The following is a 24,961-nucleotide window of genomic DNA, read 5'->3' on the forward strand; positions in this document are numbered from 1 at the left end:
TGTATCGCTGTAGTCTCTGTAGTAGGGTTTAATGCTGGCCTGGTACTCAGGAGGGACTGCATCGCTGCTGTCTCTGTAGTAGGGTTTAATTCTGACCTGGTACTCAGGACGGACTGTATCGCTGCAGTCTCTGTAGTAGGGTTTAATTCTGACCTGGTACTCAGGAGGGACTGCATCGCTGCGGTCTCTGTAGTAGGGTTTAATTCTGACCTGGTACTCAGGATGGACTGTATCGCTGTAGTCTCTGTAGTAGGGTTTAATTCTGACCTGGTACTCAGGACGGACTGCATCGCTGTGTTTCTGTAGTAGGGTTTAATGCTGGTACTCAAGACGGACTGCATTGCTGTGTCTCTGTAGTAGGGTTTAATTCTGACCTGGTACTCAGGACGGACTGTATCGCTGTAGTCTCTGTAGTAGGGTTTAATGCTGGCCTGGTACTCAGGAGGGACTGCATCGCTGCTGTCTCTGTAGTAGGGTTTAGTTCTGACCTGGTACTCAGGACGGACTGCATCGCTGTGTCTCTGTAGTAGGGTTTAATGCTGGTAATTAGGAGGAACTGCATCGCTGTAGTCTCTGTAGTAGGGTTTAATGCTGGTACTTAGGAGGGACTGCATCGCTGTGTCTCTGTAGTAGGGTTTAATGCTGGTACTCAGGACGGACTGCATCGCTGTGTCTCTGTAGTAGGGTTTAATGCTGGCACTCAAGAGAGACGTATCGCTGTAGTCTCTGTAGTAGGGTTTAATTCTGACCTGGTACTCAGGACGGACTGCATCGCTGTAGTCTCTGTAGTAGGGTTTAATGCTGGTAATTAGGAGGGACTGCATTGCTGTAGTCTCTGTAGTAGGGTTTAATGCTGGTACTCAAGACGGACTGCATTGCTGTGTCTCTGTAGTAGGGTTTAATGCTGACCTGGTACTCAGGACGGACTGCATCGCTGTAGTCTCTGTAGTAGGGTTTAATGCTGGTAATTAGGAGGGACTGCATTGCTGTAGTCTCTGTAGTAGGGTTTAATGCTGGTACTCAGGACGGAATGCATCGCTGTGTCTCTGTAGTAGGGTTTAATGCTGGCACTCAAGAGAGACGGTATCGCTGTAGCCACTGTAGTCTTCGCCCTCATGCTGAAGATGGAGATTCACATTAAAAGAGACAAACTATCTATTTTTGTCTGTTGAACTTTGAAGGGAATTTCTCTCAAACGTGGAAGTTAAAAGTTTTGTTCTTGAACTTTTAATATTTCTGATATGTCTACTATGTGTCTAACCCAGAGATTCGAGTCAAAATCAGTCTATAAGAGTCTGTGTTCGTTAATTTGTGTGTGTGTCTGCGTTCGTGTGCATGCACATGAACATGCTTAGATGCCTACATACACATGTCTATCCATGCATACTGCAGTATAACTACTGCTAAGGGAATCTGCAGTATGATCTGAGCTACTTTGCGGCCAAGAGGAGTGTTTTTCCAACTGGATCGGGCCGGCTTCCCGGCGCATCTTCCAACTCTCCCATTAGAGTCCACAAGGACGCACAGAGCTCCGAGCTTCTGGACACTGACATTTGTTGGTCTGATATGATGAATAAGAGTATCTCCAGACGCTGCACTTGATTCATTTATTCAATTGTTTCTTCCAATTATTGATAAACATGCACCTGTTAAGAAACTGACTCCATGGATTGATGAGAAATTGAAAAATGGTATGGTTAAAAGAGATGGGAAATTGGAGTGGCTAATAAGTCTGGCTGCACATCTAACTGGCTGACTTACTGCAAATTGAGAAACGATGTGACTAAACTCAACAAAATGAAGAGACAGTACTATGAAGCCAAGATCAATGACAAAGAATGATGGGGAAAAACTTGAGTACTTTAAATGAAATTATGGGCACAAAGACAAATTCAATAAAAAAAGTCATTCAATCAGATGGCTTATTTATCACAAAACCATTTGATGTTGCAAATTATTTAAATTATTACTTCATTGGCAGTCGTCAAACTTAGGGAGGAAATGCCAACAACAGTGAGCCATTGCATTCATGCATAAAGAAAACAAAAAAATGAAAGAAAAGCATTTTAAAGTTTGAATTTTGTAAAGTTTGTGTGGGAGAGTGGAAAAATCATTGTTATTGATCAATAATGACAAACCTCCTGCCATTGACAACTTAGATGGAAAGCTACTGAGGATGGTAGCTGACTCTATATCCACTCCTATCTGTCAAATCTTTAATCTGAGCCTTGAGGAAAGTCTTTGTCCTCAGGCCCGGAAGGAAGCCAAAGTCATTCCGCTACCCAAGAGTGGTAAAGTGGTGTTTACTGGTTCTAACAGCAGACCTATCAGCTTGTTGCTAGCTCTTAGCAAACTGTTGGGGGAAAAATATGTTTGACCAAATACAATGCTAGTTCTCGGTAAACAAATTGACAACAGATTTTCAGCATACTTATAGAAAAGGGCACTCAACATGCACTGACACAAAATACTGATGATTGGTTGAAATAAATTGATAATAAGAAGACTGTGGGAACAGTACTGTTAGATCCTAGTACAGCCTTTGATATTATTCACCATAACCTCTAGTTAAGAAAACTGATGTTTTATGGCTTTTCAACCTGTGCCATACCATGGATTCAGAGATATATATCTAATAGAAATCAGAGGGTTTTCTTTAATGTCAAACATGAAAAGTGTGGTGTACCACATGGCAGCTCTCTAGGCCCTTTACTAGTTCTATTTTTACCAATGACCTGCCATAAGCATTAAACAAAGCCGATGTGTCCATGTATGCTGATGATTCAACCATATACATGTCAGCAACCACAGCTAATGAAGTCACTGAAACCCTTAACAAGAGAGTTGCAGTGAGTATTGGAATGGGTGGCCAGTAATAAACTGGTCCTGAACATCTCTAAAACGAAGAGCATTGTATTTGGTACAAATCCTTCCCTAAGCTCTAGACCTCAGCTGAATCTGGTAATGAATGGTGTGGCTGTTGAACAAGTTGAGGAGACTAAATGACTTGGTGTTACCTTAGACTGTAAACTGTCATGGTCAAAACATATAGATTCAATGGTTCTACAGATGGGGAGAGGTCTGTCCATTATAAAAGACATGCTCTGCTTTTTTGACACCACACTCCAAAAAGCAAGTCCTGCAGGCTCTAGTTTCGTCTAATCTTGAATATTGTACAGTCATATGGTCAAGTGCTGCAAAGAAGGACCTAGTTAACCTGCAGCTGGCCCAGAACAGAGCGCCACGTCTTGCTCTTCATTGTAATCAGAGAGAGAGCTAATATAAATACTATGCATGCCAGTCTCTCTTGGTTAAGAGTTGAGGAGAGACTGACTGCATCACTTCTTATTTTATAAGAAACAAATGTGTTGAAAATTCCAAATTGTTTGCATCGTCAACTTACACACAGCTCTGACACACACACACACACACACACACACACACACACACACACACACACACACACACACACACACACACACACACACACACACACACACACACACACACACGCCACTAGGGGTATTTCACAGTCCCCAAATCCAGAACAAATTCAAGAAAGTATACAGTATTATATAGAGCCATTATTGCATGGAACTCCGTTCCATCTCATATTGGTCAAATGAACAGCAAACCTGGTTTCAACAACAGATAAAGCAACACCTCACAACACCTCTCCCCTGTTTGACCTAGATAGTTTGTGTGTATGTATTAATGTGTAGGCTATGTAGTTCTGTCATGGAGCTGTTCTTGTCTATGAATGTTCTGTATGTTCATGTCTCATGTTCTGTGTGGACCACAGGAAGAGTAGCTGCTGCTTTCACAACAGCTAATGGGGATCATAATAAAATACCAAAATATATCATAATCAAGGGGCAACAACAATGGAAGGAGGACAAAACCAGTGGTGAAATCTGTTGGTTTGCCTCTAGGTCTCTCTCCCTCTGTATTTTTGTTCTCGTCTCCTCCCTCCCTCCCTATACCCCACCTCTCCAATTTTACAGCTCTTCCCTCTGGCCCAAAACAGTAATACTGTATAAGTTACTCTAGCAGCAGTCAGCCACAGAGCCTCATTGTCATGGCTGCCAGAGTCCACACTGCCTGGAAGCTAGCCCACCGTGCCCACTGCTAGGTTTGACTTCCTGTAATGACAAATGTGAGGCTGAATGACCATGAGATCCACATGCGCACACACACACCTCCTATAATGAAAAATAAAGATTCTGAGCAGTCACAAACACACGGACACACACAGCGACACACACACACAGTCTGTATGTTTAAAGTAACAGGGGAGAGAGGGTAGAGAGAGGGGAGTGTCCGGCCTCAGTAATGCAGTTGACCGGTGTGTTTTCACTCCTTTGCCCTGCCCGCTCTCTCCTCCAAAACCCATTCCAGGCCCTCTCGAATTTCACCAAAAGCAGCAGAAGCCCAAATGGAGGAATCTGGCCTCCAAGAATCCAGAGAAACCATTCCCTTTCCTGTCTGCCTCTCTCCTCTTCCCTGCCAGGGACCACAGCCTCCGAATCTGCAGCCAGCTCTGGCCCAAAAGAATGAGGAGTATTTTCAGCTCTGTAATTCTAACACACACACGGATGGGACACAAACCAGGCACGTGCACCACACCAAACCTTGTAACTAAGTATGGGCAGGGAAGAGGCCTCGCTAGGGAGGTCAGTAGATGCCTCTAGGAAGGGAGACTAGACGGACATTTTGGGGATGATTAGGGAAAGTACAGAGCCATGGGGAGAGCAAGATAAATATCAGGTGTTTCTATAAGAAAACCAAAAAAAGGGACAGTAACAAGCACTGAAAGGTAATCAAATGTAAAATAAGGGTGTTTTCACATAGAATCCTCTTTAAAAGAACCAATCTCAGTCCTCTTTAAAGTGACTCAGTCCTCTTTGGATTCACATTGCTATGTTTAGAAGGGAACCAAGATCATTTTCCAACATTCACTCAATACACTTTTTTACAAACTGCAGGACAAGCCATTTAATCAGAACGTGTTATCGGACTTACATTTTGGAAGTTAATAGATTACTATTATTATGTCTCATGAATGCAATCAGACGATACAATTAACATGAAAATATTATCGGTAACAGAATTAATAGCAGAAGAATAACTGCAGATTAAATCATGCTGTAATTGAAAATTGTACACCCAATGCAGGCTACTGCCCCTTAAATAAGAGCTAGAATTGAAGACCAAATATGTTGTGGTCTTCTCACACTATTCAAACCCCCACAATCGAATAAACAGCTTAAGATCTCTCTTAGCCTACAGGACCGAGTTAGGGAAGCCCTGATCTAGTGTGTGGTGCGAGAATAATGACAACTCAGACCACGTCTCGAGATGGTCTCAGTTCAGTTCTCTTCGGAGGCTCTTTGAGGGGTCCGAGTTCCTTTGGAGTCTTCACACTGCACAAAAAAATAAGCGAACCGCACTGACTGTACAAAAATTGTCAAAAAGGGACTAAGTGGAAAACATCCAAAGATCAAAACGACACGTTTCAGCTGTGAGAGATTCTGAGGACACACACACACACACACACACACACACACACACAACCTGTGCCAGTTATCTAAATGTACACTATGTGTGCATGCGTGCGCGCATGCACACACACGCACAGTTGGAATACAGCTCTTCCTGTCCGAAGCTTAAATTACCCAGCAAGCTCTCTTTCCCCATAAATACAGCAAAGATCACAGCTACAATTACTGTCTATATATTTACTCCACCTGCCTATAAGGGAACATAATCATGTCCATCCTAACCTTAACCAGAACCGTATGCCTAAACCTTCCCCTAAATTCCCGATAAAGCGCATTTTGACTTGGCAGCTTGGCCATAGTGGGAACCAGAGTTGCCCCATATGGTTATGCTTTAGCAAGCAAACTGCCGTAACGAAGGTTTTAGAAATAGTAGGCTAAAGCACACCCAAGTTTGGCATCTCGGCTACGGTGGAACTAGCCTGGTCCCAGATCTGTTTGTGCCATCTTGCAAACTCATATGGTCATTGTCATGCCAAATGAACATAGCAACAGGTTTGGCGTCCAGGCTAGGGTTGAACAGGACACGTCAACAATCTGCTCCATATGTCCCTGGATGGTACTGTACTGAATGAAAGCTATCCCGGTCAACAGTGCTTTAGCAAGCAAACTCCTCTAACAACCACTTCCCCCAGGTTTGGCTAGGGGTGGAATCAGGACACGCTCCAAGATATAGCCCTGGATGGTACTGCTGCACTGAACGCCTGCTGAATGATGACATGATTTGTTTAGTGAAGTCAAAACACTTCATCACTTCTCACCTCCTTTAGAGGAGATCCTCCCTTTGATAGTTACCAACTTTCCTCCAGACCTGGGTTCAAATACTACTGGAAATCATTTCAAATACTACATTATGTGCTAGATTGAGCTTGTCTGCCATAAAGATGTGTATATAGTCTCATTATTGTTATTTATTGTGTTCGAAAATTAGCAAATGGAAAACACTTTTTTTACTTTGCATTGATGGAAAAGGGCTCGTAAGTAAGCATTTCATGGTAAAGTCTACAGCTGTTGTATTCGCCGCATATGACAGTTTGATTTGAAAGCGTTTGAACCAGGGCGGCTTTCCTCCAACAGAGGATTGTGGTGCAGTGTTCCGTGGCCTCAGTTGATGAGGAAACAATGGCTGTCTCGCATGAAGAAAAAAAAACATAGTTATCTATGAGGTTAACAACATACACTGAGGCAAAGTTGAGACCGTTTTGAGACCGGTACTGTTTATATTGTGGCCTCGCCGGCAATTCGCTCCCATCAAATCATGACAGAACAGACAGAGTTGTTACAATGCATTGTGGGGCAGAAGACAAGACAGATACCCTAGTGGAATGCATCTTAAAGACCCACTGTATAATTTAAAAACAAGGAAACAGGAGCCCCACCACTTGATTTGATATAAACCTCAGAGATGGGGCTGGAGAAATGTTACCACTTAAAATCATAGATGGAGCTTTGGACAGCATGAATAACAGATACCCTTCAACAACCAATGAGTATCATTCATTTAAAAAATCAAAACTGTTAATATCAGTGCCCCTTTAAGTTTGACATAAACAAACAATCAATCTGAGGGCATCACAAAGACATCTGGGGGCATCACAAAGACATCTGGGAGCATCACAAAGACATCTGGGAGCATCACAAAGACATCTGGGGGCATCACAAAGACATCTGGGGGCATCACAAAGACATCTGGGAGCATCACAAAGACATCTGGGGGCCTCATAAAGACATCTGGGGGCATCACAAAGACATCTGGGAGCATCACAAAGACATCTGGGAGCATGTCTTTATGATGCATCACAAAGACATCTGGGGGCATCATAAAGACATCTGGGGCCATCAGAAAGACATCTGGGGCCATCACAAAGACATCTGGGGCCATCACAAAGACATCTGGGGGCATCACAAAGACATCTGGGGGCATCACAAAGACATCTGGGGGCATCACAAAGACATCTGAGGCCATCACAAAGACATCTGGGGGCATCACAAAGACATCTGGGGGCATCACAAAGACATCTGGGGGCATCACAAAGACATCTGGGGGCATCACAAAGACATCTGGGGGCATCACAAAGACATCTGGGGGCATCACAAAGACATCTGGGGGCATCACAAAGACATCTGGGGGCATCACAAAGACATCTGGGGGCATCATAAAGACATCTGGGGGCATCACAAAGACATCTGAGGGCATCACAAAGACATCTGGGGGCATCACAAAGACATCTGGGGGCATCACAAAGACATCTGGGGGCATCACAAAGACATCTGGGGGCATCACAAAGACATCTGGGGGCATCACAAAGACATCTGGGGGCATCACAAAGACATCTGGGGGCATCACAAAGACATCTGGGGGCATCGTAAAGACATCTGGGGGCATCATAAAGATATCTGGGGGCATCATAAAGACATCTGGGGGCATCACAAAGACATCTGGGGGCATCACAAAGACATCTGGGGGCATCACAAAGACATTAAAACCAAACCGCCGTCGGTTTCCCCCAGATCTCATTGTGATGCAGCGAATGTCTGTCAGATCCCCAGTGTTAACTGAAATGTAATGCTGTGTGTAATGCTGTGTTTTACAGTACTCTGAGACCCATGTATACATTAGATTCACACCCTCGATCCGGTCCAATTACCAGCCTCATTGTGTTTCTGTCTGTCCCAAATGCCCCCCTTTCTCCTACATAGTGCACTACTTTGACCTGAGCACTATGGGCCCAGGTCAGAAGTAGTGCACTATAAAGAGAATAGGGTGCCATTTGGAACACCAGCTGTGTGTTAGGATGAACCACTGCTCTGCTCGTTAAAGTCTACTCTACCACCCAGCATGGTGTTAATGGGAGTGGCGCTCCTTCTCTCGTTCTCCAGAGAGACATCTGAAAGCTGTCAAGGGGGCTGAGATGATGGGGCTGGGGCTTTCTGGGTAACTATAGCACACATAGCAGGTCCTCTTGATGAATATGAGAGTGTAAGCGTGTGTGTGTGTGTGTGTGTGTGTCCGAAGCCGTGGGTTCTGAGTTCCAGACATGTGGACCCTTCACAAAGTCTTACTCCGATCCAAGCTAACGAGCAAGAACCCTTAAATGAGCAAACTGAAAACATTCCAGCAGGTTTTACTTCGGTTTCACAATGTTGTTTATCCAAACGCATCGAGAGATCTAAGGAATTCTGAGTCACGTGAGTAGCAGTTCATTTCTAACAACGGTCCCATTGCCAAACGCATCCAATGGAGGGGAAGTGAAGTAATAGTCCATGGGAGTGCTGTCCTGTTGTTGAAAAGCTGGAGATGTTTTCAGAAAGGTTCTCCAGTGTCTGACAGATTGACACACCTGAAGTAAATATTGAACTGGAGGGTTCAAACACTTGGACTGAAGCCAGTTATCCTCTCTCACATTGATTCAGCAAACACGCTCACAGTAAAAATGACGCACCTGCACACACACACACACACAAAGCCCAATGCCACGTACAGAATAATCCATATGTAACTTTTCTCAACTTCCTTTCTGACAAGGCACCTGACGTCAGTCGGCACAGAGGCCTCTGAAACAGTAATCCTTTTACAAAGGTGTCAGAGCCACACACACACACACACACACACACACACACACACACACACACACACACACACACACACACCCCTCTTTGGCAGTGATCTGTCCTCCAGGTATGTACACCCGGGCGGTGTGTAATAATTAATCTGCTGGCTAGAGCATGTATTGTTTTTCCAGCCAGTCTCTGTTTACAGATGACAGAGGGAGACTAACACAGGAACTATAACACTAATGACATCTCTCTGTTTACAGATGACAGAGGGAGACTAACACAGGAACTATATCACTAATGAAATCTCTCTGGGAGGTCCCCTTTGATGTCTGCTGCCAAAATGTGAGAGAATCATTTCTCAATGTTGCAAACCCTCCTCAATGTTGCAAACCCTCCTCATTCCTGCTGGTTGTGATGGAGTACTATTGGAAAGGAAAGGGGGATACCTAGTCAGAAGTACAACTGAATGCTTTCAACTGAAATGTTTCTTCCGCATGTAACCCAACCCCTCTGAATCAGAGAGGTGCGGGGGGGCTGCCTTCATCAACATCCACGTCTCCCGCGCCCGGGGAACAGTGGGTTAACTGCCTTGCTCAGGGTTGATTGGACAAAAGCTGGGACTGGGTTGCCATCGTCAACAACTCTGATAAATCCCAGTAAGGAAGTAACCAGTGGTCACAGAGGTTCAAGGTCACACCAACTCCTACAACACATTTCATAATGTCTCCCTTGGTTCCCACGGGTAACCAGCTTGTGTACAGTTCTAATGAATCAATACTTAGATAAATCAGGGAGAAGGGACAGCGGTGAGAGCTTTGGGCCAAAGCCACCATGTTTTTCAGTAGGACTAGGACATCTCACCCCGCTCCACGGTGAAGTTTCCCCTAGGTACAGATCTGGGATCAGCTTCCCCTCAACCTCCTAAACTTAACCATAAGTGGAGAAAATGCACAACTGACCAAAGACCAGCATGTAGGGGCAGGTTCACCCTACACCGTCCCACCACAGCGTGGGGCTAGGCCTACAGACTGACAGGGCAGCTTCCAGAGGGAAGGGTAAGGAGGGCAGCCATTAGAAATCGACACAGAGAAGGAGAAGATGGAGAGCTGACTGTGCCGGAGGTTGTCCATCTAGTGAAGTGTTAGACAGAGACACAGAGTAACACGCTTTAACCCTCTGATACCTGGTCCGGCAGGCTGACCTCCGCTGACCTCCAGGACAAAGTCACAGAGAGCCAGGTCCTACTCCCACTGCAGGTCACAGTCATACAGACGGTATCTCCCCTGTCCACTGTTAATCTACACATTCATACTATGAGCTCTGTCAAGCAGCATACATTCACTGGATGGATGGCAATGAATGATGCTTCTGGTTAGTTCTTGTGGGTTAGGAGAGATGTGGAGTCCAGTAGAGGAACTTACCTGAACAGGTGTCAGCTGGGCTCTTGGGTCAAAGACTCGCAGCTTTTTGTCCTAGAAAACAGAGGAGAGGAAAGATGCGTATTTGGGTTACTTGGAAAATGACACAGAAGTACTTAAATCAATGCCCCAAAACAATATTGACAGATCTTTAGATTTGAATCAGAAGCCCAGACTGATTGGTCCCTTTCTTACTCTTGTAAATCATGACAGGCATATGGAACTGGACCACACCAGAACATGTTAGCAGGGTCTTAAACAGTGCAACCACAGCATTCTCCTGGTATTTGTAGAAGCCAATCATGATTACAGTGAACCACTATAAAATCTTGAAATAACTTCCCATCGTCCATGAAATGACTGATAATTTCATTTCAGCAGACACCAATACACTAACCGGACAGTTTATTAGGTACAACACTCCGTTCACAAAAATGGTTTTGCTCCTACAGACAATGAGTCACGTGGCCGTGGCTTTCTGTATAAAACAGGCAGACAGGCATCGAGGCATTCAGTGGGCAAAGCCAGTGGCCTAAGTGACTTTGAGCGTGGTATGATCATCGGTGCAAGGCGCGCACTAGTTCAAGTATCTCAGAAACGTCCGGCCTCCTGGGCTTTTCACGGCGCAGTACAATAATAACAGCAGTACAACTCGTCAGTCCTTGTCACAGATGGGCTACTGCAGCAGACGACCACGCCGGGTTCTACTCCTAACAGCTAAAAACATGAAGAACTGGCTCCAGTGGGGACGTGATCATCAACACTGGACAACTGAGGAGTGAAAAACATTGCCTGGTCTGACGAATCCTGGTTCCTGTTGCGTCATGCTGATGGTAGAGTCAGGATTTGGCATAAGAAGCATGAGTCCATGGTCCCATCTTGCCTGGTGTCAACGGTACAGGCTGGTGGTGGTGGTGTAATGGTGTGGGTGGTGTAATGGTGTGGGTGGTGTAATGGTGTGGGTGGTGTAATGGTGTGGGGAATGTTTTCCTGGCACATGTTAAGTCCCTTGATACCAATTGAGCAATGTTTCCATTCCCCAAAGAATTCAGGCTGTTCTGGAGGCAAAGGGAGTTCTGACCCAGTACTAGATGGGTGTACCTAATAAACTTTCCTCTGAGCATATTAAAAACAAAAAAAATGTATTGGTTTGAAGCCAAAAAAGATAAGAAATTCACATGAGCACCACAATGCCTACTCCACCCATGCTCTACCAAGGTTTTCCAGCACACAGCTTTGACCTACTACAGTATCTATGTTGGTCTATTGTACTTCAAACAATGTGTATGTAGGTTGCTTAGGATTCAAACGTTCTCTGACTACATCACAGGAGCCAGGAATTACAGCAGACTATGTAACTGCAGCCACAAGGTGTTCCTGACCATGTGGTCTGAACCGGTAAAACTCTGGGCCCTGTATATGTATCAGATCCTCTGAGCCCTTTTCCATAGAACATCTCAGAGTAGGAGATGCTGATCTAGGATCAGGCCCTACCTGTCCATATGATGGTAGTCATTATGATCTAAAAGAAAAAACGGATCCTAGATCAGCAGTCCTACTCTGAGACGCTTTATGAATCATAGAGCAGTAATTCAGTGATCCGTCCTTGCCCTATTGTGTGTCCCCCAACCCCCCTTTACCCAACCCCCCTTCACTTCACCCCCACTGGCCCTCAGCATACGGCAGTAATCAGGCCAACCAATCAGAGGGGATCCTCTGTGATTGAGAGGAAATGGGGTTTAATGGGAACGGGCTGTGGCCGGGGACACTCCTGTCCTGGTGTGTGTGTGTGTGTGTGTGTGTGTGTGTGTGTGTGCCACTCAGTACGACACAGGGCTCAGATATCACAGTGAAACACTGACAGAAACATACAGCGTAATAACAGGTAACAACTGTAATAACCCTCAGACCAAACACAACCCCACCAAGACATCAACACACGTCAGAAAGAATCAGGGCAATGACACTGACTTATACAAGGACTCAGGTGTTTGTGCACTTACACAGTGAAAACACACACAATCAGAAAACAGACAGGCAGACCGGCATTAACCTTTCTGTGAGACACACACACACCCCAGCTGAAATCAAAGTTGAAGAAAGTGATTGTTGAGAGGAAGGGTTTCCCCTGGCCTTGCCTTCAAAGACCCAGTTCAAAGTGTGTGTGTGTGTGTGTGTTTTCCCCCAGCAGTCCCCACTTCAGATGATGGATTTATTTGCTGTTTACTGCTTGAAATAACAAACAGGGGTTTTCCTAATTCTAAAGCGCTGTGTGTGTGTGTGTGTGTGTGTGTGTGTGTGTGTGTGTGTGTGTGTGTGTGTGTGTGTGTGTGTGTGTGTGTGTGGTGACGGCCCACCCACAGGTTAGTGTAGCCTAAGGCTGTGGCATTGGGCCTCTGTGACCCAGGCTTAAGCCAGGGCTCAGAGACCACAGTGCCAGGCCCAGTCCCAGCAACACACAGACCAACACACACACAGCAGGGAAAACACAGCAGACAAGGCAGGGTGGACAGATCATCAACCATCGCCTCTAGAGACTGGCTGCCCTTACTGACCTTAACACAATACACACACACACACACACACACACACACACACACACACACACACACACACACACACACACACACACACACACACACACACACACACACACACACACACACACACACACACACTACCCTTGCCAAAAGAGAACTATTCAGTGTACTAACAACAAACAAAATCTTCTGCCGGAGGGGAAACTATCTGGCTGCAAACAGCTAGATGAGTGTCAGTCCCATGCAGATGTGTCCACCAGTATAAACAGACACACTCAAACAATCAAACAGACCCTCATAACCTCCTGACAATAACCTACTGGCTTTAAACACACACACACACACGATCCACCCACTCATAAACACACAGATGGGGTTGCCAGACTCCCCCTAACACAAACACGTGTGTGTGTGTGTGTGTGTGTGTGTGTGTGTGTGTGTGTGTGCAGAGACTGCAGCTGTTTAATCAAAGCGGCATAGAACTAAAATCATTCTCAAGCTGCTGTTAATGAGTTCTACCCTGCTGTAGAGCTTTCTCACACACACACAGCCAACCTCCCCTTTCCAGTTGTCCATGGCAACTCCCCACAAAAAACAGTGTCAATCCCCAGTGACTGACAGTCCAGACTGTGTGACATCAGGAGGAGCTGGCTCACACACACTGATAATAACTAATAATATTTCTTTATCATGGGAGAGTGTGTGTGTGTGTGTGTGTGTGTCTATTAAACGGAGCTGGATAAAAAAGTATATCCAATATGAAGAGAAAGGGGAATATCTGCTCACTGTTTTGAACCCATACTGTGAAAAACCCACATTAACAGAAGCTATAAGAACTCCATAGAGAGGTCATACCTGCTGCTGCAGAAGCTATAAGACTCCATAGAGAGGTCATACCTGCTGCTGCAGAAGCTATAAGAACTCCATAGAGAGGTCATACCTGCTGCTGCAGAAGCTATAAGACTCCATAGAGAGGTCATACCTGCTGCTGCAGAAGCTATAAGGCTCCATAGAGAGGTCATACCTGCTGCTGCAGAAGCTATAAGACTCCATAGAGAGGTCATACCTGCTGCTGCAGAAGCTATAAGACTCCATAGAGAGGTCATACCTGCTGCTGCAGAAGCTATAAGACTCCATAGAGAGGTCACACCTGCTGCTGCAGAAGCTATAAGACTCCATAGAGAGGTCATACCTGCTGCTGCAGAAGCTATAAGACTCCATAGAGAGGTCATACCTGCTGCTGCAGAAGCTATAAGACTCCATAGAGAGGTCATACCTGCTGCTGCAGAAGCTATAAGACTCCATAGAGAGGTCATACCTGCTGCTGCAGAAGCTATAATACTCCATAGAGAGGTCACACCTGCTGCTGCAGAAGCTATAAGAACTCCATAGAGAGGTCATACCTGCTGCTGCAGAAGCTATAAGAACTCCATAGAGAGGTCATACCTGCTGCTGCAGAAGCTATAACAACTCCATAGAGAGGTCACACCTGCTGCTGCAGAAGCTATAAGACTCCATAGAGAGGTCATACCTGCTGCTGCAGAAGCTATAATACTCCATAGAGAGGTCATACCTGCTGCTGCAGAAGCTATAAGAACTCCATAGAGAGGTCATACCTGCTGCTGCAGAAGCTATAAGACTCCATAGAGAGGTCATACCTGCTGCTGCAGAAGCTATAAGACTCCATAGAGAGGTCATACCTGCTGCTGCAGAAGCTATAAGACTCCATAGAGAGGTCACACCTGCTGCTGCAGAAGCTATAAGACTCCATAGAGAGGTCATACCTGCTGCTGCAGAAGCTATAAGACTCCATAGAGAGGTCATACCTGCTGCTGCAGAAGCTATAAGACTCCATAGAGAGGTCATACCTGCTGCTGCAGAAGCTATAAGACTCCATAGAGAGGTCATACCTGCTGCTGCAGAAGCTATAATACTCCATAGAGAGGTCACACCTGCTGCTGCAGAAGCTATAAGAACTCCATAGAGAGGTCATACCTGCTGCTGCAGAAGCTATAAGAACTCCATAGAGAGGTCATACCTGCTGCTGCAGAAGCTATAACAACTCCATAGAGAGGTCACACCTGCTGCTGCAGAAGCTATAAGACTCCATAGAGAGGTCATACCTGCTGCTGCAGAAGCTATAATACTCCATAGAGAGGTCATACCTGCTGCTGCAGAAGCTATAAGAACTCCATAGAGAGGTCATACCTGCTGCTACAGAAGCTATAAGAACTCCATAGTGAGGTCATACCTGCTGCTGCAGAAGCTATAAGAACTCCATAGAGAGGTCATACCTGCTGCTGCAGAAGCTATAAGAACTCCATAGAGAGGTCATACCTGCTGCTGCAGAAGCTATAAGAACTCCATAGAGAGGTCATACCTGCTGCTGCAGAAGCTATAAGACTCCATAGAGAGGTCATACCTGCTGCTGCAGAAGCTATAAGACTCCATAGAGAGGTCATACCTGCTGCTGCAGAAGCTATAAGGCTCCATAGAGAGTTCATACCTGCTGCTGCAGAAGCTATAAGAACTCCATAGAGAGGTCATGCCTGCTGCTGCAGAAGCTATAAGACTCCATAGAGAGGTCATACCTGCTGCTGCAGAAGCTATAAGAACTCCATAGAGAGGTCATACCTGCTGCTGCAGAAGCTATAAGAACTCCATAGAGGTCATGCCTGCTGCTGCAGAAGCTATAAGAACTCCATAGAGATGTCATACCTGCTGCTGCAGAAGCTATAACAACTCCATAGAGAGGTCATACCTGCTGCTGCAGAAGCTATAAGGCTCCATAGAGAGGTCATACCTGCTGCTGCAGAAGCTATAAGACTCCATAGAGAGGTCATACCTGCTGCTGAAGACAACAGCATGGGGAGAAAGTGAAAGGAGCTGTTCAGTACATGAAGACAAACAGAGAGGTAGTGAGAGAGGAACGGGATAGGAACTGTTTCTCTTTTTGGTGTAGGATTGATGGAACAGGTTAGGGAAGGTGAACTGCAGTGTTTAAAATCTGTCTGTTACAGCCCTTGATGGAATTATGCATCTCTAGGCCCCTAAATCTGGGTAGTATGTATTAGAGCACACCATAGCGAAAACAAAAATGAGCGTCTCTTATTGGTAGTTTCCAGTTGCTCCGTTTTCTTCCATTTAGTGCCTGATCGCAGGGTGACGGATGGATGGCCACGGTCTCCCTTCATCTGATGTAGCGCACCCCCACGTTCACCCATTTGGGTGAGCCCGGCCTCAGTTGAACACACGTTGGCAGGGACTATTTGCTTTAATAAAAAGGTATTGGAGCGATTGAAGGGCCCATTGAGTTAAATTACACCCCAGGTCTCAGTCAACCCAGAGAAGCCAAAACCCCCAGACGCTCTCATCTAGTGTCACATTTCTCCTCCACTCTGTTTTTCACTTTTTCTCTTTCTTCTCGGTCCATCTCGGCCTCACTCGCTCGGTCTCTCTCCCTCCACCCTCTCCCTCCACCCTCTCCCTCCACCCTCTCCCTCTCCCTCCACCCTCTCAGGCCAGCAGCAGCCTTCCTAAGGACTATCATCATGTTAAGAGTAATTCTGGTCTGAGCACGGGCCATCACTGACTGACTGATGGGCCAACTCCTTTCTGGTCACTGGGAATACAAACATGGGAAAATGACCCCCACAATTGTCAAGCACACCGAGTCATATGACAGCCTGTCTCTCTGTAGGTTTTGATCTTGCTTGGTCTACTAAAAGGTTATTTATGGAAACATTTTTAAATGTTTTGCAACAGAAACCTAAAATTAGAGTTTCTTATTGTACAAGTTCAGGTAGTCCTTCCCTGTTTCAATCAAAAATATATATATTTTTATATGTTTGGTGACAAATGAACACAAAGCACCCAAGGCTCTTGCTCTGTCTCAGAGAATCCAACCAGATTATCGCTGAATGTCTTTATGTGACAGAGAAAGTGTCCAAGAGAGCAGGAGAGGACGAAGAAAAGTACACCAACATTTGCCACAGCACATACTGTACCTCAAAGGCAGGAAGTGTTAAAAAATGAGTTATGTTAACCCCCGCTGATGAAAAGGCCCTGCCTCGTGTCCAAGTTCAACTACACATGAAACCATTCCACTTCTACTCATAAACTCCCCTCTCTCTCTGTTCCCCTTCCCATAACCCCAGAGCTCCCTCCACTCTGGCACCCCCTACTCAACCACACACACACACACACACACACACACACACACACACACACACACACACACACACACACACACACACACACACACACACACACACACACACACACACACACACACACACACACACACACACACAATACCTTCCAGCACAGTTATTATTTCCTTTACGACAGGAGGGGCACCACACAGGCCTCCATGCCTAGGTCCTCTCTCCTGGGGCGCTAAATCTCCCGCTCTTGAGGCCTTGCGACAGGCCTCTGTGGCCAGGTGAGGATTGAGGTCCCCTCCTGCATTTGTTTTTCACCTCCGCTCTTTACTTTGCTTTAAAAAGGCAGTAACTCGCAGAACCTGTCAGGGGTGGAGGTAGGACCCTTACTATAGCTCCCTTCTCCCCAGGAGAGCTAGGGGTCGGCCGGGCAGCTGGGGAGAAGAGGCTTGGGTCGTATTCATTAGGGAAGAAAATAGCAAAACATTTTGTTATGGAAAACTAAAACAAGGGTTTCTTATTAGACAAGTCCAGGTAGTCCCTGCCTGTTTCAGCCCATTTTCTTCCATTTGATGCCTAATGAACATGATCCTGAACGTGTGCAGGGCTTGGGGTCAGAGGTGACTGGGGTTTTCTGCATGCGGGGGCCTAATGGATGCCGTCCTACACTAAACAGTTATGTACCCTGCCTCCAGTGCCTCATTAAGGCCTAATTAATGACACATCCAATGTTCTGTTCTGTTTGAGAGAGAAAGAAAAAAAGAGGCAACTTGCCAGATAACTAACACACTAACTAATGTGAATAGGAAGGCTTGGCAGATAACTAACACACTAACTAATGTGAATAGGAAGGCTTGGCAGATAACTAACACACTAACTAATGTGAATAGGAAGGCTTGGCAGATAACTAACACACTAACTAATGTGAATAGGAAGGCTTGGCAGATAACTAACTAATGTTAATAGGAAGGCTTGGCAGATAACTAACTAATGTGAATAGGAAGGCTTGGCAGATAACTAACACACTAACTAATGTGAATAGGAAGGCTTGGCAGATAACTAACACACTAACTAATGTGAATAGGAAGGCTTGGCAGATAACTAACACACTAACTAATGTGAATAGGAAGGCTTGGCAGATAACTAACATACTAACTAATGTGAATAGGAAGGCTTGGCAGATAACTAACACACTAACTAATGTGAATAGGAAGGCTTGGCAGATAACTAACATACTAACTAATGTGAATAGGAAGGCTTGGCAGATAACATACTAACTAATGTGAATAGGAAGGCTTGGCAGATAACTAACACACTAACTAATGTGAATAGGAAGGCTTGGCAGATAACTAACACACTAACTAATGTGAATAGGAAGGCTTGGCAGATAACTAACACACTAACTAATGTGAATAGGAAGGCTTGGCAGATAACTAACACACTAACTAATGTGAATAGGAAGGCTTGCCAGATAACTAACATACTAACTAATGTTAATAGGAAGGCTTGGCAGATAACTAACACACTAACTAATGTTAATAGGAAGGCTTGGCAGATAACTAACATACTAACTAATGTGAATAGGAAGGCTTGGCAGATAACTAACACACTAACTAATGTGAATAGGAAGGCTTGGCAGATAACTAACACACTAACTAATGTGAATAGGAAGGCTTGGCAGATAACTAACATACTAACTAATGTGAATAGGAAGGCTTGGCAGATAACATACTAACTAATGTGAATAGGAAGGCTTGGCAGATAACTAACACACTAACTAATGTGAATAGGAAGGCTTGGCAGATAACTAACACACTAACTAATGTGAATAGGAAGGCTTGGCAGATAACTAACATACTAACTAATGTGAATAGGAAGGCTTGGCAGATAACTAACACACTAACTAATGTGAATAGGAAGGCTTGGCAGATAACTAACACACTAACTAATGTGAATAGGAAGGCTTGGCAGATAACTAACACACTAACTAATGTGAATAGGAAGGCTTGGCAGATAACTAACACACTAACTAATGTGAATAGGAAGGCTTGCCAGATAACTAACATACTAACTAATGTGAATAGGAAGGCTTGGCAGATAACTAACACACTAACTAATGTGAATAGGAAGGCTTGGCAGATAACTAACACACTAACTAATGTGAATAGGAAGGCTTGGCAGATAACTAACACACTAACTAATGTGAATAGGAAGGCTTGGCAGATAACTAACATACTAACTAATGTGAATAGGAAGGCTTGGCAGATAACTAACACACTAACTAATGTGAATAGGAAGGCTTGCCAGATAACTAACATACTAACTAATGTGAATAGGAAGGCTTGGCAGATAACTAACACACTAACTAATGTGAATAGGAAGGCTTGGCAGATAACTAACACACTAACTAATGTGAATAGGAAGGCTTGGCAGATAACTAACACACTAACTAATGTGAATAGGAAGGCTTGGCAGATAACTAACACACTAACTAATGTGAATAGGAAGGCTTGGCAGATAACTAACACACTAACTAATGTGAATAGGAAGGCTTGGCAGATAACTAACACACTAACTAATGTGAATAGGAAGGCTTGGCAGATAACTAACACACTAACTAATGTGAATAGGAAGGCTTGGCAGATAACTAACACACTAACTAATGTTAATAGGAAGGCTTGGCAGATAACTAACACACTAACTAATGTGAATAGGAAGGCTTGGCAGATAACTAACACACTAACTAATGTTAATAGGAAGGCTTGGCAGATAACTAACACACTAACTAATGTTAATAGGAAGGCTTGGCAAATAAGTAACACACTAACTAATGTTAATAGGAAGGCTTGGCAGATAACTAACACACTAACTAATGTTAATAGGAAGGCTTGGCAGATAACTAACACACTAACTAATGTGAATAGGAAGGCTTGGCAGATAACCAACACACTAACTAATGTGAATAGGAAGGCTTGGCAGATAACCAACACACTAACTAATGTGAATAGGAAGGCTTGGCAGATAACCAACACACTAACTAATGTGAATAGGAAGGCTTGGCAGATAACTAACACACTAACTAATGTGAATAGGAAGGCTTGGCAGATAACTAACACACTAACTAATGTGAATAGGAAGGCTTGGCAGATAACTAACATACTAACTAATGTGAATAGGAAGGCTTGGCAGATAACTAACACACTAACTAATGTGAATAGGAAGGCTTGGCAGATAACTAACATACTAACTAATGTGAATAGGAAGGCTTGGCAGATAACTAACACACTAACTAATGTGAATAGGAAGGCTTGGCAGATAACTAACATACTAACTAATGTGAATAGGAAGGCTTGGCAGATAACTAACATACTAACTAATGTGAATAGGAAGGCTTGGCAGATAACTAACACACTAACTAATGTGAATAGGAAGGCTTGGCAGATAACTAACATACTAACTAATGTGAATAGGAAGGCTTGGCAGATAACTAACACACTAACTAATGTGAATAGGAAGGCTTGGCAGATAACCAACACACTAACTAATGTGAATAGGAAGGCTTGGCAGATAACTAACACACTAACTAATGTGAATAGGAAGGCTTGGCAGATAACTAACACACTAACTAATGTGAATAGGAAGGCTTGGCAGATAATTAACACACTAACTAATGTGAATAGGAAGGCTTGGCAGATAACTAACACACTAACTAATGTGAATAGGAAGGCTTGGCAGATAACTAACATACTAACTAATGTGAATAGGAAGGCTTGGCAGATAACTAACACACTAACTAATGTGAATAGGAAGGCTTGGCAGATAACTAACACACTAACTAATGTGAATAGGAAGGCTTGGCAGATAACTAACACACTAACTAATGTGAATAGGAAGGCTTGGCAGATAACTAAGACACTAACTAATGTGAATAGGAAGGCTTGGCAGATAACTAACACACTAACTAATGTGAATAGGAAGGCTTGCCAGATAACTAACACACTAACTAATGTGAATAGGAAGGCTTGGCAGATAACTAACACACTAACTAATGTGAATAGGAAGGCTTGGCAGATAACTAACACACTAACTAATGTGAATAGGAAGGCTTGGCAGATAACTAACACACTAACTAATGTGAATAGGAAGGCTTGGCAGATAACTAACATACTAACTAATGTGAATAGGAAGGCTTGGCAGATAACTAACACACTAACTAATGTGAATAGGAAGGCTTGGCAGATAACTAACACACTAACTAATGTGAATAGGAAGGCTTGCCAGATAACTAACACACTAACTAATGTGAATAGGAAGGCTTGGCAGATAACTAACACACTAACTAATGTGAATAGGAAGGCTTGGCAGATAACTAACACACTAACTAATGTGAATAGGAAGGCTTGGCAGATAACTAACACACTAACTAATGTGAATAGGAAGGCTTGGCGGATAACTAACACACTAACTAATGTGAATAGGAAGGCTTGGCAGATAACTAACACACTAACTAATGTGAATAGGAAGGCTTGGCAGATAACTAACACACTAACTAATGTGAATAGGAAGGCTTGGCAGATAACTAACACACTAACTAATGTGAATAGGAAGGCTTGGCTGCTCAGTGAGGATCACACACCCTTGCATTACTTCATGCCTCTGTCAACACGATCAAACTATTAGAACACTAAAACAATTAGACAAACTGGCTGTTACAGCACTTCACTGATCTCAGACTCATCCCTCTTTCTCAATCCCCGAGTTGTGTTCATTTCCTCTTCAGAACCCAAGGGAAAGTTGAGGTTGAGGTTTTATGGAGAACTCCGTATCCAGAATAAAAAGTGGGACACAGTCACAGTCAGTCAGAGTGCAAGATCTACACCCGGGTTAATGAGTGTCACCCCTGTTGACTCGTTGATGGAATGATCCACTCAAAAACAGATGCTGTTTAATGTCGGGTAGCGCCAATTGTTTTTTTTGTTTTTTAGTTTTTTTTTAAATGCCTTCCTCACCATCTTAAATAAGCATGCATGCCCCATTCAAGAAATGTAGAACCAGGAACAGATATAGTCCTTGGTTCTCTCCAGACCTGACTGCCCTTAACCAACACAAAAACATCCTGTGGCGTTCTGCATTAGCATCGAACAGCCCCCGTGATATGCAACTTTTCAGGGAAGTTAGAAACCAATATACACAGGCAGTTAGAAAAGCCAAGGCTAGCATTTTCAAGCAGAAATTTGCTTCCTGCAACACAAACTCAAAAAGGTTCTGGGACACTGTAGAATCCATGGAGAATAAGAGCACCTCCTCCCAGCTGCCCACTGCACTGAGGATAGGAAACTCTGTCACCTCTGATAAATCCACTATAATTGAGAATTTCAATAAGCATTTTTCTACGGCTGGCCATGCTTTCCACCTGGCTACCCCTACCCTGGTCAACAACCCTGCGCTCCCCACAGCAACTCGCCCAAACCTCCCCCACTTCTCCTTCACCCATATCCAGTCAGCTGATGTTCTGAAAGAGCTGCAAAATCTGGACCCTTACAAATCAGCCGGGCTAGACAATCTGGACCCTTTCTTTCCAAATGTATCTGCCGAAATTGTTGCAACCCCTATTACTAGCCTGTTCAACCTCTCTTTCGTGTCGTCTGAGATTCCAAAAGATTGGAAAGCAGCTGCTGTCATCCCCCTCTTCAAAGGAGGGGACACTCTTGACCCAAACTGCTACAGACCTATATCTATCCTACCCTGCCTTTCTATAGTCTTCGAAAGCCAAGTCAACAAACCGATTACCGACCATTTCGAATCCCACCGCACCTTCTCCGCTATGCAATCTGGTTTCAGAGCTGGTCACGGGTGCACCTCAGCTACGCTCAAGGTCCTAAACGATATCGTAACCGCCATCGATAAGAAACAATACTGGGTTGCCGTATTCAGGCTTTCGACTCTGTCAATCACCACATCCTCATCGGCAGACTCAACAGCCTTGGTTTCTCAAATGATTGCCTCGCCTGGTTCACCAACTACTTCTCTGATAGAGTTCAATGTGTCAAATCGGATGGCCTGTTGTCCGGGCCTCTGGCAGTCTCTATGGGGGTGCCACAGGGTTCAATTCTTGGGCCGACTCTTTTCTCTGTATACATCAATGATGTCGCTCTTGCTGCTGGTGAGTCTCTGATCCACCTCTACGCAGACAACACCATTCTGTATACTTCTGGCCCTTCTTTGGACACTGTGTTAACAACCCTCCAGATGAGCTTCAATGCCATACAACTCTCCTTCCGTGGCCTCCAACTGCTCTTAAATGCTAGTAAAACTAAGTGCATGCTCTTCAACCGATCGCTGCCTGCACCTGCCCGCCCGTCCAGCATCACTACTCTGGACGGTTCTGACTTAGAATATGTGGACAACTACAAATACCTAGGTGTCTGGTTAGAGTGTAAACTCTCCTTCCAGACTCACATCAAACATCTCCAATCCAAAGTTAAATCCAGAATTGGCTTCCTATTTCGCAACAAAGCATCCTTCACTTATGCTGCCAAACGTACCCTCGTAAAACTGACCATACTAACGATCCTCGACTTTGGCGATGTCATTTACAAAATAGCCTCCAATACCCTACTCAATAAACTGGATGCAGTCTATCACAGTGCCATCCGTTTTGTCACCAAAGCCCCATATACTACCCACCACTGCGACCTGTACGCTCTCGTTGGCTGGCCCTCGCTTCATACTCGTCGCCAAACCCACTGGCTCCAGGTCATCTACAAGACCCTGCTAGGTAAAGTCACCCCTTATCTCCGCTCACTGGTCACCATAGCAGCAGCCACCTGTAGCACGCGCTCCAGCAGGTATATCTCACTGGTCACCCCCAAAGCCAATTCCTCCTTTGGCCGTCTCTCCTTCCAGTTCTCCGCTGCCAATGATTGGAACAAACTACAAAAATCTCTAAAACTGGAAACACTTATCTCCCTCACTAGCTTTAAGCATCAGCTGTCAGAGCAGCTCACAGATCACTGCACCTGTACATAGCCCATCTATAATTTATCCCAAACAACTACCTCTTCCCCTACTGTATTTATGTATTTATTTAGCTCCTTTGCACCCCATTATTTCTATTTCTACTTTGCACTTTCTTCCACTGCAAATCTACCATTCCAGTGTTTTACTTGCTATATTGTATTTACTTTGCCACCATGGCCTTTTTTGCCTTTACCTCCCTTATCTCACCTCATTTGCTCACATTGTATATAGACTTACTTTTCTACTGTATTATTGATTGTATGTTGTTTTACTCCATGTGTAACTCTGTGTTGTTGTATGTATCGAACTGCTTTGCTTTATCTTGGCCAGGTCGCAGTTGTAAATGAGAACTTGTTCTCAACTTGCCTACCTGGTTAAATAAAAGGTGAAATAAAATAAAAATAAATAAAATCAGGCAAACAGGGGGATATGGTGTTCCGTTGGCGGCATCTACTGGTGAGACGCGGTTACTACAGTTACTACAGTATTCCATTTTAATCATGTTTACATACTGTTTTACCCACTTCATATGTGTTCTAGTCAAGGCTCATCCTACATAACTACTGCTGTACACATATTTTCTATTCATATACTGTCCATAATGTCAATACACACCATCATATACACATATTGTATATTTATAATGCGGACTGACATTGCTCGTTCTGATATTTCTTCATTTCTTTCTTTTCCTTTAGGGGATT

At 44.3% G+C, this 24,961-nt stretch overlaps 1 protein-coding gene across 1 annotated transcript in view; it reads right to left on the reverse strand.

Annotated features, from left to right (window-relative positions):
* coro7 (coronin 7) overlaps positions 1-24,961 on the reverse strand; it is a 266,473-nt gene that overhangs the window by 227,960 nt on the left and 13,552 nt on the right. The window contains exon 7 of the mRNA XM_029773573.1: positions 10,538-10,588. Within this exon, the coding sequence (XP_029629433.1) occupies positions 10,538-10,588 (51 nt within the window). The remainder of the gene's footprint in view (positions 1-10,537; positions 10,589-24,961) is intronic.

This window comes from Salmo trutta, chromosome 1, assembly GCF_901001165.1.
Source record: "Salmo trutta chromosome 1, fSalTru1.1, whole genome shotgun sequence".
NCBI lineage: Eukaryota > Metazoa > Chordata > Actinopteri > Salmoniformes > Salmonidae > Salmo > Salmo trutta.